This window comes from Mandrillus leucophaeus, unplaced genomic scaffold (genome assembly GCF_000951045.1).
Source record: "Mandrillus leucophaeus isolate KB7577 unplaced genomic scaffold, Mleu.le_1.0 Scaffold532, whole genome shotgun sequence".
Classification (NCBI taxonomy): domain Eukaryota; kingdom Metazoa; phylum Chordata; class Mammalia; order Primates; family Cercopithecidae; genus Mandrillus; species Mandrillus leucophaeus.
In genome coordinates this window covers 816,089-833,524 of record NW_012105720.1, presented here as the reverse complement: position 1 = coordinate 833,524, position 17,436 = coordinate 816,089, and the positions used below count along the sequence as shown (strand labels likewise).

The 17,436-nt window shown below is 37.3% G+C and overlaps 1 protein-coding gene across 2 annotated transcripts in view; it reads left to right on the top strand.

The window, feature by feature from the left end:
• DNAH7 (dynein, axonemal, heavy chain 7) overlaps positions 1–17,436 on the top strand; it is a 384,437-nt gene that overhangs the window by 245,868 nt on the left and 121,133 nt on the right. For both annotated transcript variants that reach the window (XM_011997181.1, XM_011997180.1), the window contains exons 41-46: positions 198–1,070; positions 3,291–3,520; positions 6,454–6,784; positions 7,538–7,884; positions 9,317–9,497; positions 12,109–12,294. In XM_011997181.1, the coding sequence (XP_011852571.1) occupies positions 198–1,070; positions 3,291–3,520; positions 6,454–6,784; positions 7,538–7,884; positions 9,317–9,497; positions 12,109–12,294 (2,148 nt within the window). The remainder of the gene's footprint in view (positions 1–197; positions 1,071–3,290; positions 3,521–6,453; positions 6,785–7,537; positions 7,885–9,316; positions 9,498–12,108; positions 12,295–17,436) is intronic.

Below are 17,436 nucleotides of genomic sequence, written 5' to 3'. Positions count from 1 at the left end.
TTATTCTAAATATAGAGCTAAAATTAACATTTAAAATAACATTATTATTAATCAGTCCTGAATATTTGGATATACTTTTAATAAAACCCGCAAAAATTTTCTAATATTTTTTATTACTTGAGATTAGCATAGAAATAATAACACTTTTTTAAAAATCAGAAGGAAGTTCCTAAAGCTGCTTTTTAATTGTTATACAGGTCCTTCGAGTGTATTATGACCGCCTTCTGGACAATGCAGACAGAAGCTGGCTCATCAACTACATTCAAGAAATTTTGAGAAACTACATGTATGAAGATTTTCATGAGCTTTTTCAACGTTTGGATTTTGATAATGATGGCATAGTAGAAGAAGATGACTTACGCAGCTTAATGTTTTGTGATTTCCATGATCCCAAGAGGGAGGATACCAACTACAGAGAAATCGCAGATGTGGATAATCTTCGAATGATAGTAGAAATTCACCTAGAAGAATACAACAATATAAGCAAAAAACCCATGAACCTCGTCTTGTTTCGATTTGCCATAGAGCACATCAGCAGAATTTCCAGGATCCTGAAGCAACCTCGCAGCCATGCTCTCCTAGTAGGGGTTGGAGGGAGTGGAAGGCAATCTGTCACCAGATTAGCTGCCCACATGGCTGACTATTCTGTTTTCCAAGTTGAAATCTCTAAGGGGTATGATACTACTGAATGGCATGAAGATTTAAAAGTGATCTTAAGGAAATGTGCAGAAGGTGAGATGCAGGGTGTCTTCCTGTTTACAGATACTCAAATTAAAAAAGAGTCTTTTCTGGAAGATGTCAATAATCTACTAAACGCTGGGGAGATTCCAAATCTCTTTGCATTAGATGAGAAACAAGAGATATGTGATAAGATGCGTCAGTTAGATCGCCAGCGGGATAAAACCAAGCAAACAGATGGCAGCCCCATAGCCCTTTTCAACATGTTTATTGATCGCTGCCGCAACCAACTGCATGTGGTCCTTGCCATGAGTCCCATTGGAGATGCATTTCGAAATCGTCTTAGAAAGTTCCCTGCTCTTGTTAACTGCTGTACCATTGACTGGTTTCAGGTATTGTCATGTATATTTTAGACAGACTTCTAGAAATGTTGATTTCCACCCTCATCATGACTTATTTTATAGACTCCTAACCCATAGTTTACCCCAAAATGTAGTTCAGCAAAATCTTCTGATCAGTTATATTTTATGAAATTAAAATTCAAGAAATTATAATAGAAAAGTATTTATTAAGAGTATATGTGATCACTAACTTCAGTATATTATAGGAAGTATTATGATAAAATTGTGTATCAGAGTCCTGACAGGAAACACAGAGCACACTTGAACCCTTCACTGGAGAAAGCATAATGAAGGAACCATTCACAGAGGTGTAGGCAGGGTTAAGGGAACCAAGAGGGGATGTTGGAACACTCAGGAAGTGGTGGGTGGAGCAACAGTAGGAAGTGTTACTATGCCCTCATATAAAAGGGCAGAGGAAGGGAAGAGTGTTACTGGAAGTCAGAGCTCAGAGCTGTGGATATAAGACTGCCCAACAGGAATAGGAACCAGAAACCTAGAACTCAGCTACAGCTGGAAAGGAAGGGAGGATCAAAATACCCATATGTCTCCCTTCTTCCACCCTGCCCCCACTCTCTTCCCATTAGCTAAACCCAAAGAAGTTAAAAGGAAGAAAGCCAGTGACCTTTTTTTGTAGTGGACTTCGTACTGGGAAGTACGAGCAGAGCAGAAAAAGGCAGCGAATGGATGGGGGTACGGAGGAGGGGTGGGAAGGGGAGTAGCAAAGGGAGAGTACCTAGCTAGATGTGAACAGTAATTCTCGCTTTAACAGCATATCACAATGCATTCTCTACCTGTTTAGTAAGAAATCTGTGGGCTGTGGCTGAGATCCCGTGAGGGGGATTTAACAGATAAGCATTTATGACCTTGGAAAGTTTACAGAACCTCTCTGTACCTCCACTTCCTAGTAAAATTAATTATTTCATGCAAAACATTTATTGAATTCTGTTTTGCTTTGTAGCAAGTCTTAATCTAAAAGCTGGAGATGAAGCACATGAAATAGACAAGACCTCTGCTCTCCTTGGGCTTCTTGTCTACAGACAAATAAGCAAAACAGAATTTCATTAGACAGGCTAGCAAATCGGGAGTAAATGCTTTGTTGTTGTGTTTGTTGTTTTGAGACGCAGTCTCACTCTTGTCACCCAGGCTGGAGTACAGTGGCACAATCTTGGCTCACTGCAACCTCTGCCTGCCAGGTTCAAGCAATTCTCCTGCCTCAGCCTCCCGAGTAGCTGGGATTACAGACGCCCGCCACCACGCCTGGCTAATTTTTGTATTTTTAGTAGAGACGGGGTTTCACCATGTTGGCCAGGTTGGTCTCGAACTCCTGACCTCAGGTGATCTGCCCGCCTTGCCCTCCCAAAGTGCTGGGATTATAGGTAAATGCTTTTAAAATAAGGGACCAATTATGGGTTTGAAGAGGAAACTGGAAAGACAAAAAAGTGTCAGTACTGAGATCTGGGCAGAGAGGATAAACCAGTGAAGTCAAGTGTCTAGACAGAAGGAAGGAGAGGATGGCAGAAAATCAGTGTGACAGGAGCACAGGAACTGTGGGCAGAAGTGGTATAACAGGTCAGAAATTTGGGAAGGGCCAAATCAAGTAGAGATTGGCAAGTTGGTTTGGATTTTAAGAATTCTAGGAAGTCTTTGAATGGTTATAAATTGGGGAGTGTGACATGAGCTGATTTATATTTTGAAAAGAACACTCTTGCAGCTATGTAGAGAATACAAGCAGTTAGGATGCTATTGGAATCTTCCAGGCAGATGATAGTGGAGGCTTGAATTGGGATGATTGAGGTGGATAAAGGAAGAAGAGAAAGGGTTTGGAAGCTGTTTCAGGAATGATGCCTACATCATTCTCAGGGAAATGTTAGGATAATTAAATGAGACGGTACCAGTAAAATGCATACAGAAATAGACTTTCCATAAATTTAGTTCATTTGCCTTTTCTTTCTCCTGCAACACTCATGAACAATTTCTCTAATCTCAGAACAAACCACAGACAGTGAATGTTATATGCACTAACTAGCTCCTGGCTCCCTGCCCTAAGTATGCAAGTCCTTGGGAAAGTTCCTTATGAAATTGTCTCCCCCACACCATCCCTCACACTATTCCCCTTCACCCCCAACATCCCTAAGTTGTAAAGGGCTGCAGTAGTAACAGATCCAGATTCGTAATCTTAATAAAGTGCTAAAGCATTTATCTTACATTTAGTCATGGCCTGAAGATGCACTCCAGGCAGTTGCCTCACGATTCTTGGAAGAAATTGAAATGTCAGAGGAAATAAGAGATGGCTGTATCGACATGTGTAAAAGCTTCCACACTTCTACTATAGATTTATCCACATCTTTCTTTGTTGAACTTCAAAGATACAATTATGTGACTCCTACCTCTTACCTTGAATTAATCTCCACCTTCAAACTGTTGTTAGAAAAGAAAAGAAGGTAAAAATCAAATTTCATGTTTCTAAGTAAGCTAGGGCAAATTAAAAATACTTATGTGTGCAAAAATGACATAAATATGATGTAATAGAAATTTATTTCATAGAAATATACTGTGAGTTTTGTTACATCTTTAAATGATTTAATCCACAAACATTTTGAATTTAGGGAGGGGTCTTATCCTTCTCATATGGGTACATTGCCTAGCACATCGTAGATGCATAATCACTCTTGGAAGAATGAAGACATTCGAACTCAATATTCCAACCAATATTGAGTAAACACTGCTAGACAGTGATTTTTCTCTGATAAATAATTAGGTAATAGTTAAACCCTCTCTTTGGATACTGAAGAGCTGAGACTCTAGGGAGGGACAGTCACTCTCTAATAAGCTCTCATTTGAAAACATCAATATAAACATCAGTGAACTTACCTGCTATAGAAAGTGTCAATGTGAGTTTTTTAAATGTTCTGGAGGGTGACTTGTGTGTGCATAAAAGTTTATTCAAATATTTCTTTTGTTCCAAAAATTAAAATTCAGTATGTATAAAATTTAAAAACATTATAACATTAAGGTAGAAAGTAGGAAGTTTGGAACATTTTAGTGGTTACCTTTAAAGGGGACCTTGGATTAATGTGTGGCTGCATTCAAAAGCTTTTTTAAATATAATTTTTAATATGGTATTTATATTTCCCTTCAAGTTCTGATTTGACAAATCAAACATTACTAGATACTTAAATAATTTATAAGTCTAGTATTTTAAACATATACATATGGTAAGCCTTAATTACTTTTAAATGTTTGAATATTATCTACAAATTAATATGATTTTTACTTAAAAACAGATGTAAATTTACTGCTCAGATACATGATTTCTATTGGAAGCTCAAGCCTGCTCTATGAATCGAACAGACCAAATTCTTTTAAAGATTAAAAAGAATACATAAAACAACAAATGTGCATAGATAATATAAAAATATGAATACTATGAGTTTGATTTTTGTATATATTTCTATGGTTAATTCTAAATCTTCCTGTGGTTAACCTACTATCTCAAGCATTTTGAAGGACCTTTTCTCATACTGGGCAGCATGCTACCTGGATGTGGATATGACACTCCTCATCTGTATTCATAGTGACTGTGGCTGTGCCCTCCCAACCAGGACTGTCGTAGTCACTGTGGTCTACTACCCTGTGTTTGAATTATACCTTTAGGAGTTTGTCAACTACCTAGTGAAATCTGTAGCGCCCACCGTGACTGCTGCATAGCTTGGCTGGAATTCATTATTTCTTTGGCTCTCAAGATAATTGTCTTCCTGTGTCGAGCTTATGATCTTTAACAAAATGGAATCTTGCTGTTTTTCATATTTTCTTATCCAGGAGGATCAAAAGCTCTTGGAGACTGATTAAATTTTGGATATCACTCATGGCTTTTGTTTGACTGTGCACTCACAATAGTAAGGCCACCCTAACAAAAAGAAGGATTATAAAAACGAGATACAAACTTATAGGAAGAGTTTAAACTTATTGGTTATAAGTTTTAAAGTTACGAGGTTATAAGTTCAAACTTACAGGTTGAAAGAGTCATAGTTTTTAAGGTATTTTCAAATATTCTTATTTGCCTTTCAAATTTTCCATTTTCAAATTTTTTCTTTTCAAAATTCCTTGCAAATGAAAAAAAAAAAGATACTAATTTCTCCTTTACCTCAACTAGAATTCCTACCCTATGATGATTATTCCCATGATAGCTAAAGCCTTCAGGACCCGATAGCAAGGTAGTGCTGTAACCTAGAAGAAAGTTTTCAGGTTACCTGGCAGGAAATCTGTGGTTAAGCTAGCAAAGCGTCACTTGGGATTAGCCACAATATTGAAACTGTCTCAGGCTGGCAGGAATGAGACCTTCCCCATGCTCGTTGCACAAGGTTTCAGCTGAAACGAGACTCACAATAATACAGTGCCATACACTTGGCGCCCTCTGTGCCCAGGTGCCCTCTGTGCCCATTACTCTCTAATACTTTGCTCAGACGGAATTTGACATGTGACAAAAACATGGCATGCTCTAACTTGTGAATTTTTTTAAAACAAAAATTGCAATCCTTTCGGTGTTCTCCAGGTTACCTTTTCCAGCTCAAGCCAGTTCCTTACTACTCCAGTCTATTTTTTGAAGGGGATTTTAAAAGCATGTCCTTTTTTTACTTGGAGACATTATGGTATATCAAGTATTTTAAAATGAAATTATAAAGAAGAGTTTTCTTTAGAGAGAAATTCATATATATTTGCAAATAAATGCAGATTAAATTTTTAAGCACATTACAATATTTAACTTTTAAAATATGCTAAAGTATTACATTATTTCTAATCATGTGTTATTACTTTGTAATCGTTTTGCACCAAACAGGGTATTGAGCTTTATGATCTGCTCTATTTGTTACTTTTTCTTTAATAAAACAAATCTCTCTTTCAAGATGTATAATACATGTTAAAATCATTTTTTCACGTTTGGAAACATTCAGAGTAATATATTTTGAGCACTGAAATGTGTTTAAAATAAGTGATCATAAAAAGGTTTAAAGCAGCAGTAGTGTTGCTGGAATCAACTTACCAACTTTAGAGGTACATCATTCATTTTGATATAGGATACTCCTTGCCTCATCTCCAGTGCATTTATTCTTTTGAATTTCTGTTGTATGCCTTGATAACGTATAGGTACTAAAAACACAAAAATGAATAAAACATGCTGTCTGCTCTTAATCGTGCACAAATCCAATGTTCTAGGTTTCATGTTTTGACAGATTGTCATATATATGAAAATCTTTTAGACCACTCCTGTAGTTATGTCTTGAAAAAGCCTAGCAAGCTCAAAAACACTTAGGTTTTTCCTTAATGTAGGATGCAGAGCCTCATGATTAACTTTGTTTTATCTATTTCCTTTCAGTGAAGTAATGAAAATGAAAAAGAGATATGAAGTGGGTTTGGAGAAACTGGATTCTGCTTCATCTCAAGTAGCCACAATGCAGATGGAGTTGGAGGCACTACAACCTCAATTAAAAGTTGCTAGCAAAGAGGTTGATGAAATGATGATAATGATTGAGAAAGAGTCTGTAGAAGTTGCCAAAACTGAAAAAATAGTGAAAGCTGATGAAACAATAGCAAACGAACAAGCTATGGCTTCCAAAGCCATCAAAGATGAGTGTGATGCTGACCTGGCAGGTGCCTTGCCAATATTAGAGTCAGCGTTGGCTGCCCTTGATACTCTTACTGCACAGGTAAGAGCTTCGCCATATACTTTCTAGGATACATGTCATCACAGCCCAAGAAAGAAATTAGCGTTGTGTTCTAGTCTAGTTTGTCTCTCCGAATTAGCCTGCAAATTTAATGAAGCTGAAATCATTTTGAAATTGGCAAAAGAATTCCCTAATTGACCTGAAAAAGAAATGCATGTGCATGCAAAAACACCTTTGAAATGGAAGAAAGCTGCTAGATGTTATAACTTACCATAAAGCAACAGTTATTTCAAGAACTTCATACATCTTTGCACTACAGTAATTAACAAAGGCATAAGACTTGAGATTATATTTTGGTTCTAAGGGGTACCTTTTTCATATTTAGACACTCTTGTCATTGGGATGCATCTTATAGAGCATGTGATAAAGTATTGTGTTAATTTTGTCAGTAATTTTTTGGGAGGGATACGTAAAATAATGCGTTTTATAATACTTTATTTTGCAATAGCAGTGTCTTAGATTTCATGAAGTGTATTAAAAGTTAAGATGTGAAACGGGAATATTTTAATTTAGAAAGATGAAGGTTGATTTTTAAAATAAATAGTGCAAAGAATTTTGGCTAAACTTTTGGGTGGGACTCGGGAGAAGAGTGTCAGTGCAGTTCTATTACTGTCACCGTTTCTACCCAGTGAACACAATGAGTTTCTGTATGCTTAGTTTGAAAATAGGAACCAATTACAATTACTGTGTAAACAAACATGTCTTTTAAAATAATTAACATGTTGTTATTTCAAGGATATTACAGTGGTAAAATCCATGAAGAGTCCTCCTGCTGGTGTCAAGCTTGTTATGGAAGCTATATGCATCTTGAAAGGAATCAAAGCTGACAAAATCCCTGACCCGACAGGTTCAGGGAAAAAAATTGAGGATTTCTGGGGCCCAGCTAAGAGACTTCTTGGTGACATGAGGTTTCTACAGTCACTTCATGAATATGACAAGGACAATATTCCTCCAGCTTATATGAATATCATAAGAAAAAATTATATTCCAAATCCAGATTTTGTACCAGAAAAAATCAGAAATGCTTCTACAGCGGCCGAAGGTCTGTGCAAGTGGGTCATAGCAATGGATTCATATGATAAGTAAGTGCTGATACAAAGAAACCCGGCTAGTATGTTTTATCTTCACTTTTGGTCAGTTAGACAATATGAAATTTAAAAGTTATGTAAGTGAGAGAGGCTCCTTGGAAAATCCTGTCTGAATCTGCTTTGTGTTTGCATATTTACTGGAGGCAAGATTATGCCAACTAATAGTATAATACAGTGGTTCTTAAACTTTTTGGACTCAGGAACCGTTTATACTCTTAAAAGTATTGAAGACCCCCAAAAGATTTTTGTTTATTTACCATATTAGAAATTAAAATGGAAAATTTTTAAAGTGTTTGTTAATTCATTTTGAAAAGCAATAAAAATGTTACGTGTTAATATAAGTGACTTATTTTTATTTTTTATAAATTCATGTTTTTCTTTAAAAAATAGAAAAAAAAACAATGATAAGAGTGATATTTTATTATACCTTTACAAGTCTCTTTAATGTGTGGTCTAATGTAAGATAGCCAGACACCAAAATCTGCTTCTTCGCTCATTCTGTTGCAATATGTTGTTTTGATTGCAATTAAAGAAAATCCACCATCACACAGTGGTTTAGTTGGACAAGGGAAGACCTTATGAGCTCCCTAAAGGGGCAAGTGTTGTCAAGATCCCCAGGGGTCCTTGGACCAGACTTTAAAAACTGCTGGCATAATATGTATTATTGTGAAATAAGGAGTCTTTTTTGGTGATTATATGAGAACTGGTTATATCATACACAAAGCAGAGTAATTATTGTTTTTTCAAAAAAACAACTGTCACAGGATGTTTTTCAAACTCATATCCAATTTTAATCATTCTACATATATAGTAGTGCTATATATGTTTCAGACCATGATATATTAGTTAATGATTCATTTAATGTTTGTTAAATAACATGACTGACTCCATTTTCCAGATACTAGGGAGAGAGTTTAGATCCATCCTTTTTCCTATATAATTCCTTTTATTACCACATACATATTTATAGGATAATGGTTTTTGGTTGAGGATGTATTCCAGGATTTGAGGATTTTTTTAAGTAAAATGACAAAGATAAAAGATACCTCACTTTTTCCTCATCAAAACTAACTTTTATCATTGCAATTAGGCTTCTACTAACATTGTAAGACTCTACTTGAATATCCTACTCTTCTTTCAGAAAGTTATCAAAATTCATACTGGCAAAATGTTTTTTTTTTTTTGAGTAAAAGTATTATTTTAAAACACTATGTATATTTGATGTCTATTTTAATGGCCATTTCTTATGTCCAGGATCAAGCTTGGATGATTCTTAGATAAAACATGGAATATAGAAATCAGTTTAGATTTTTGCATAAAGAAGTGTTTTGAGTCACAGTAAGGATATTAGAAAAGTAAATTCAGTGGTAGAAAGTGTACTGGAATATTAAATGAATATTTAATTTTTCAATTTTACTTTTTGCAGAGTGGCAAAAATAGTAGCTCCCAAAAAGATAAAACTGGCTGCAGCTGAAGGGGAGCTTAAAATTGCCATGGATGGTCTTAGAAAGAAGCAGGCAGCCCTTAAGGAAGTTCAGGACAAGCTGGCCAGGCTTCAAGACACACTTGAATTAAATAAACAAAAGAAGGCTGACCTGGAAAACCAGGTATGTGCTGATACAGAAAAAGATGGACAAATTCTCAATTATCGTAACTAAGAATGATGTTCATACTAGCATGTAACACACCAGTCCTGTTTCTTTCCTGGTCAGGGATTGGCAAACTATGGCCCGCAGGCCACATCTGCCCCTCGCCTGTTTTTGTATGGCCCACGAGCTAATAATAGTTTTGACATTTTAAAATAATTACATATTAGTGGCCGTATAAGTACCCGTGTAATACATAAATATCCTCAATTCTGCTGCTTGGCTCACGAAAACGAAAATATTTATTCTCTGGGCTTTTCCAAAAAATATATATATATGCCAGTCTGTCTAGCTTAGATTACTAGAATATTGAGCTAGATTATTTAATCATTTTTCACTTTGCAAGTAAGGAAATTGAGAACCAAAATGTTAAGTGATTTAGGTTGTATGGCAGAGCAGAAATTAGAACTCAATACTCAGAGCCATACAGTATCTACTAAAAATGTTTTCAAGACTAAAAATATTACTCTCAATTAGTGATGTCATTTGGAAAAATTAACTGCTAAAGTCTGATTACGGTCCAGAAAAAGGTCATAATATTTTATAACGGTCAACATTTATTGAATGCTTATTATGTACAAGGGCCTGTTGTTCCAAGAACATTACATATTATACCATTTATTCTCACAATAACCTCTTGAGGGAAGTAATCATTGTGTAGCATTTTGAAGAAAGTACAGAACAGAAAGATCAAGCAACTTGTCCATTGTCGACCCAGCTTCTGAGCATTAAGTCTAAGACCTGAACTCAGGCAGCCTGACTCTAATAGCTGTGCTCTTTCCAGAACACCAGACTTTGTCTTTCTATAGTATCTATCCTGTATTCTATATTTGCACAAATGTGAGACATTATGCTAATCTTTAGAAGTGTAACCTATTATGGCATGATTTTTGAATGATCAGTTTTAGTTTAAATAATATAATCAATAAATGGTTATGCAGTTGCCCTCTTTAAACATTTTTCAACTCTCCTATATGTTTGAAAATTTTATTTATTTTTTATAATAAAATGTTAGAAACTTATGGTAATATGAAATGAACATATGCATTTATGTGTATTAAACATGTGCTTTTGGAGGTAAAATTTTAGCTAAAATATTTTTACTTAGTAGTTTCTGATGGCAACTTTGTCATAGTCTAAGACCTGATTCAGTTTATCATAAACATTGTTGAAAGAAGAATAGGTGAGGAAAGAAACTAGAAAGACAAAAGACATTTAAAGAGGGAAAATTAAAAGGAAAAAAATTAAATTTAGGAAGTATCACACATACTACGATTACATACCATTTGCTTTGCTTTTTTCAAACCTATCTGTAGATAAACTGATACAGAATCATGCATCTTTTAATCTAAAATCATTGACTTAATATAAATGTTAGTAACATTAGTAAAAAGCATAAGCCAAATTCTTATTCCAGAATAACCTAAATGTCTTTGCTTTTGTTGATTGTTGAATTTCTCTTTTCATGTAAATTATTTTTTAACATCATGATAAGCTTCATTTAATCTCATCTTCTTCCAAGAATAATGATGTTAAGGCACTTAAAAATTTAATAAAAATAATTCACATATTCTGCTGGAATACTGCTATTGTGTGAACTGAAATAACTTTTCACCAAGTTTGCACCTTCGTAATTATCTCTTTTTTATCACATTGCTTAATTACATATAATCATATTTGGTTGACAGTCTTATGCACCAAATAGGCTCTCAGCTATTGATTGATGTCGTAATTTAAGCTGAATTACAAGTGCCTGAGTGACACCGTTTAACAACCTGAAAATTGTCCTTTGTAAATAATCATAAATTATTAAATCTTTTAAATATTTAACCTTTAAGACCATGATAAAATCAATCATAAGTTAAATGAGGGGAAAACGTTTGTGGAATATTTAAAATAAAATGCATCTAGATATTTAAAATGGAGGGAAAACATCTATATTTGCAGAAGAATGTCTTTATTAATTAACTTTCAGTATCCTGTACTGTATGTCATTTCCTTAAATAGAGTTGTTCTTTGCATTATGTGATAAATATTCATTCATTATTAATTTCATGAATTGGACACTTTATATTTACAAATTCTAAAATAGCATGGACTTTACTATATCATAGTGATATAGGAAATCCCAGGCAGAAGTCTAATTAAAACTAATAATTTATGCCGGGCGCGGCGGCTCACTCCTGTAGTCCCAGCACTTTGGGAGGCCGGGGCGGGTGGATCACAAGGTCAGGAGATCGAGAGCATCCTGGCTAACACAGTGAAAACCTGTTTCTACTAAAAATACAAAAAAATTACCCGGGTGTGGTGGCAAGCACCTGTAGTCCCAGCTACTTGGGAGGCTGAGACAGGAGAATAATGTGAACCTGGGAGGCAGAGCTTGCAGTGGGCTGAGATTGTGCCACTGCACTCCAGCCTGGGCCACAGAGCAAGACTCTGTCTCGAAAATAATAATAATAATGATAAATAGATCATAATATTAATAATAATTTACTCCTGAGGGTAAAATCTTGCAGAATTTAAAACTTATTGTACTTGTAAATACTGATAAAAGCTCACTTTTATTTTTGAGGTTGACCTGTGCAGCAAAAAATTAGAACGAGCTGAACAGTTGATTGGAGGCCTTGGAGGTGAGAAAACTCGATGGAGCCACACAGCTCTGGAGCTAGGGCAGCTGTACATCAACTTGACCGGGGATATCCTCATTTCCTCAGGAGTGGTTGCTTACCTCGGAGCCTTCACATCCACCTATAGACAGGTAAGGGACGCTACTCCATCTCTTCCTGACCCTCTGCCCATCACAGCCAGTATTACCCTTCGAGGTTTTGTTTTACTTTGGTTTCAGTTTTTTGATAAGTATAGTGAGGAAGATATTTTTACATGATTTCTACTTGTGTATTTTAGTTATTATATAAATTAGCTGGTTAGCCAAAAGGCGCCATGTAATACACTCTTCAAAAATCTAATTGTTTTAAAAACAAAAATATCTACTTTAAAATGTAATGTGAAAATGGGGAGTCTCTGAACCTATTCTAGTTTGGGGCTGCCTGATTAAAAATAAAAAAAATTTTTTTAAAAAGTAATGGGAAAATGGTACTCTATACTGACAAAATCTCAGTTCCTAAGCAAGTACTGTAAAAAGGTATCAGGACACTCTCTCTCTCTCTCTCTCTCTCTGTGTGTGTGAGTGTATGTGTGTGAGTGTGTGTGTGTGTGTGTGTACTTCATCAGCTGTTTCCTATCAGTCTCAATAACAAGCCATTTCAAAATCTTTTCAGAGAATGAAACTTGAGGGGAGGAAAAGGTGAGCCTGCCGAAAACCCTGTTGATAAGTGGCTTTGTTCCTTAGAAAACAAACACCACGTTCCCTGCCTTGCTTCCCACCTCTCTGACTGATTCTGCCTCTTTCTTCTCCCTGGCCCAACACCTAACCCTAGGAGTTAATCCTAATTATTCTTCCTGCTTTTCTCTTCCACTTTTTAGTTTTTACTGAATGAGAGACCCAGCATACTCTTCAGCTCTTTTTAGAAAAATGGAACTGGAATCCAACCGGGGTCATGGCCCTATCAAAGCGGGCAGAGAGATTTAGAAAAATTAAGATAACTGAAAGAAAAAATGGGAGGGATGATAATGAGAATAAAAGAAGGGAGGAATTCAGAACGTTTGGCAATAGTTTTTGGTGTCAAACGAGAAACAGTACATATTAAGCCTCCTTTGTGTAGGGCTTTATAATTTCACTGGGCATTGGCTTGCACATGGTCTCAGTTGAGCCTCATTTAATTTCAACACTGTCTCCTGAGGAGGGTTGACTGTTGGTGCCACTGTTATACTTTAATTGGTGGTGGTGTTTTTAACTAAATGTTTAAAACCCTCACCTAGTGGGTGCTTCTGTCTTTAGCACTCGGTGGTTACCTGCATCCTAATGTAGCACTCTTCCTACTCTCCTACATTGACATTTTGAACAATAAAAGGAGTGGCTTCAGCCACCCCTACCCTTCCCTGCTGGTTCAGAGCACACCCCTCGGTGACTGCACTGGCTCCTGTCTAGCATTCCAGAGCTCAGCAGAAAGTGTATTAGCACTACCTCGTGCAGTAGCAGAATCCACTTTACCCAGTGCGTGGAGAGCTAGATGTATCATCCTCCCAACCAGGCCTCCTGTGACAGACTCACTCCAAGGGACTGCATCTTCGGACTTTGCCATCATCACCTGGCTACTGTCAGAATGGGGGGCTGCTAGTCAGACCACCACACAAATGCTTCAAGGGTGTCTTAAGCACCTGAACTGAGACTTTGGAAATTTACTGACAGTCACAAAGCCACATTCAACTTAGATACAAGACATGCCAAAGCTCAGAGTGCCTTCTGTGAACTCATTCACTGTCTGAACCCTTGATTCAAGTAGTCACTTCATCCCATGCCACCTCATCTCTGTGAAGGATTGAAGGCAATTTTATTCCTTCCTTGCTTCACTAGATCAACCTAAGTTTTTACTTTCCTTAACAATTCTCTCATGTCACTCTCACATCACAGGAAGGAATTCCTGTGGATTAAGTCTCTGAGTCCCATTTTGTCATCTTCACTCTTTTATCTGTTTCTCTCAGGTCAAAACAGCGAGCAGTTTATTTCCCATCAAAACTGTCTCATTCAGTTCTCAGTGTAAGGGTTGGATGGCAAACATCAGGACTCTGGCCAGAGCCCTTCCTGGCTTCTGTGTGCTTTCACACTCAACAACTAGCACCTGTGGCTCTTTCTGTCCGCCTTCCCTTGGGTTCCTAGAACCCACTTTACCCAATGTTTGGAGAGCAAGAAGTGCCTGGGATTGTAATTGCCTCTTGAGCGGCCCTTAATGAATAATTGAAGGGAGCATGGGAGTCTCTCTCCCTTCCCTCTGGTTGGGACAGCTCCAAGGAATAGCTTACACTATGGAGGTTCCCTGTGGCATCTAATGAGGCCACCTGCTGCAGAACTTAGGCTGGTCCTTTATTGGCTTCTACTCCTTCTTGTCATGCTTTCTCCTGCATCCTTTCCTCAGCATGTCACCTCATAGGAATCTTCATCCCACAGTCTGCTTCAGGGAACCCAAACTAAAAGGCCTACAAAATTTGGTCCTTTTCTGACATCAAAGGGTTTCAAGTCTCTAGATATCAAGGTCCCTCAATAAATATTTGCATTTCCCCTCCAAACTTGAATATGAGTAGTCATCAATTATTTATCAACTCTTTTATAGAGTTCCTGGCACTTTTCATAAATAAAACATAGGAAACTCCAATTCTTCCAGGGTAACTGGGCCCACAGCACTCAATTACAATGCCTGTGCCAATTCCCAAAACAGAATCCTACAGTGCTGTTAAGAACATACAAGCCCTGGATTTGAATTAATTTGAACCTTCTAATTGAACTTTATCTGCCAATAACCAAAGTTGAAACTATTTTAGTGGTGTTGGGTATTTTTACCAAGATGACACTCTTAATGGCCGGTTTTCCACTTCTACCATCTCTCTATCTCCCCCGCTTTTCTTTTTCATGACCTTATTGAACCTTCTAATTGAACTTTATCTGCCAATAACCAAAGTTGAAACTATTTTAATGGTGTTGGGTATTTTCACCAAGATGACACTCTTAATGGCCAGTTCTCCACTTCTAACATCTCTCTATCTCCCTTTTTTTTTTTATCATGACCTTATGCCAGCAAATCCACCATCACCTGCTTACTAGCCAAGGCCATTGGCTTGAATTTTGAGATGCTTGTTCAGAGTCCTCCATGCTCATTTTGGTTGTTCTCTGATATTACACCCTTATAAACATGTAATTAGGCCTCTTAAATTGCTAATCCAGAATTCGTCTGTGGTAACATACTATACCTGTCAACTCTAAACAGAGCAGTCTGCAGAAAATACTGCTTCTATTTTCTCTACTTCTTCCCTATGTCACAGGCTAGCATGCCTACTCCAGCATCAGGCTAGATCCAAGAAAGCTTGCAGACCTCTCCAAAATGTCCGTAGGCCAACCTGCAGCCTGAAAACAAATAGAACAAAACATGCCAGTAGTGCTGGGTGAGCTGGCTTACACCCGTAATCCCAGCACTTCGGGAGGCTGAGGTGGGCAGATTGCTTGAGCTCAGGAGTTTGAGACCAGCCTAGGGAACATAGTACAACCTTGTCTCTACAAAAAATATAAGAAATTATCCGGGCATGGTGGTGTGTGCCTGTAGTCCCAGTCCTACTTGGAGGCTGAGGTGGGAGGATTGCTTGAGCCCAGGAGGCAGAGGTTGCAGTGAGCCAAAATCTTGCCACTGCACTCCAGCCTGGGTGACAGAGTGAGATTCCATCTCAAAATAAAATTAAAATAAATAAATAAATAAAACATGCCAGAAGCAGCTGTGTATACAACTCAAACTGGAAATGCTATCTGTCCCTCCTCCCTACATAGCTTTACCATCTGTTCCTTGTATCAACAACCAAGTCAAATAGCCAGGCGATATTTATTAAGTACTTATGATAGGGAGAATTTGGGCCCCTATGATCTTCATCTCCAAGTGTTATACCTGTAACTATGCCACGTTACATGGCAAAGGGACTTTGCAGATGGAATTATGGTTGCTAGTCAGCTGAGCTTAAAGGAGGAAGATTATCTGTGGCTATCTTGGACTTCACTGTAAGATAAAACTGAAATGTCTTTTTTGAGTAAGGAAGTACCCAGAGAAGGATGGGGCTATGTCAAAAGAACACAGAATTTAGCTTAAGAGTGTTCCCACTGTCCAAACTTGAACAATTTCAGCATCACAATAAATAGTGGCAGGAATATATTATAACTCATTGGATAAAATATGAAAAAGATGAATCTATGCTGACATAAATTAATAATGAAAAAATTGAATGTTTGACAAAAACAGGGCATTTTCATGGTTACAAAATATCTCCCTACAGAATGCTTATTACCTGCAAAAGGAATATGGAAAAGAGCAATTTAACAGTGGGGAGGTTATAATATAATATTTCACAAATGCTGTCTTAACCATTTTAAATAATAGTTAAAAACTCAGAATTCTTTCTCGTAAGTAGTTTGCTAAGCCCTCACCCCAGCCATTTTCTTTATTAGGCTCGAACACTCCTGAGTTACAATAGATAGCTTCCAAAGGCCCCCAGATACCAAGGACAGCCCCTTCTTCCTTGCAACCACAGAATGATTCAAAATACACAGTCCCCAGGAAACCTGTGAAACCCAGCTAATTCCATCCCATTTACCACATATAAACTACCTCCCACAGCTCTGGCTTGATGCTACTCTGTCTCCTGACAACACCCTGTGTGGCCCTGTGTGCAGCCTTCTCTCATTTGGAGCTATAACTAACAGAGTTCTGCCTTTCATTTATCTGAGTGTCTTTGCGTTGCATCCCACCATCTGAAGAATCTATAATCACACATAAGCTCATATAATTATGACACAGAAGCCTGGCAGACAACACTTTAATCAAGTGATAAAAATTAGTGTCATCAGTAAATGAACAATTTGAAATTGTGTGCCATCTGATGGATGCAATGAGAAGAGCACATGATTTCTGTGATATTTCTGCCAAAGATGCATAACCTGAATTATGATGGAACATCATACAGATCCAGTTGTGGGGAATTCTACATAATATTAACAGGCTTATCAAGGTCATGAATGTCATCAAGTCCCCCAAAACTGTGATGCCCTTTCTTGTGCAAACCTCAAGGAATGTTGGTCCAACCTACTCAGCAGGAGCCTGAGGGAGATGGCAATGCCCAGCATGGCCTCTCAGCCAGCGCCACCTTTGAGAACCCAGCACCCTCATCAACCCAGAGGCTGGTACCAGTACCATACATACCCACCTTCCCCTTGCCTTCTCCTAACTCCTTTCTCTCCAGTTCTGTCTTT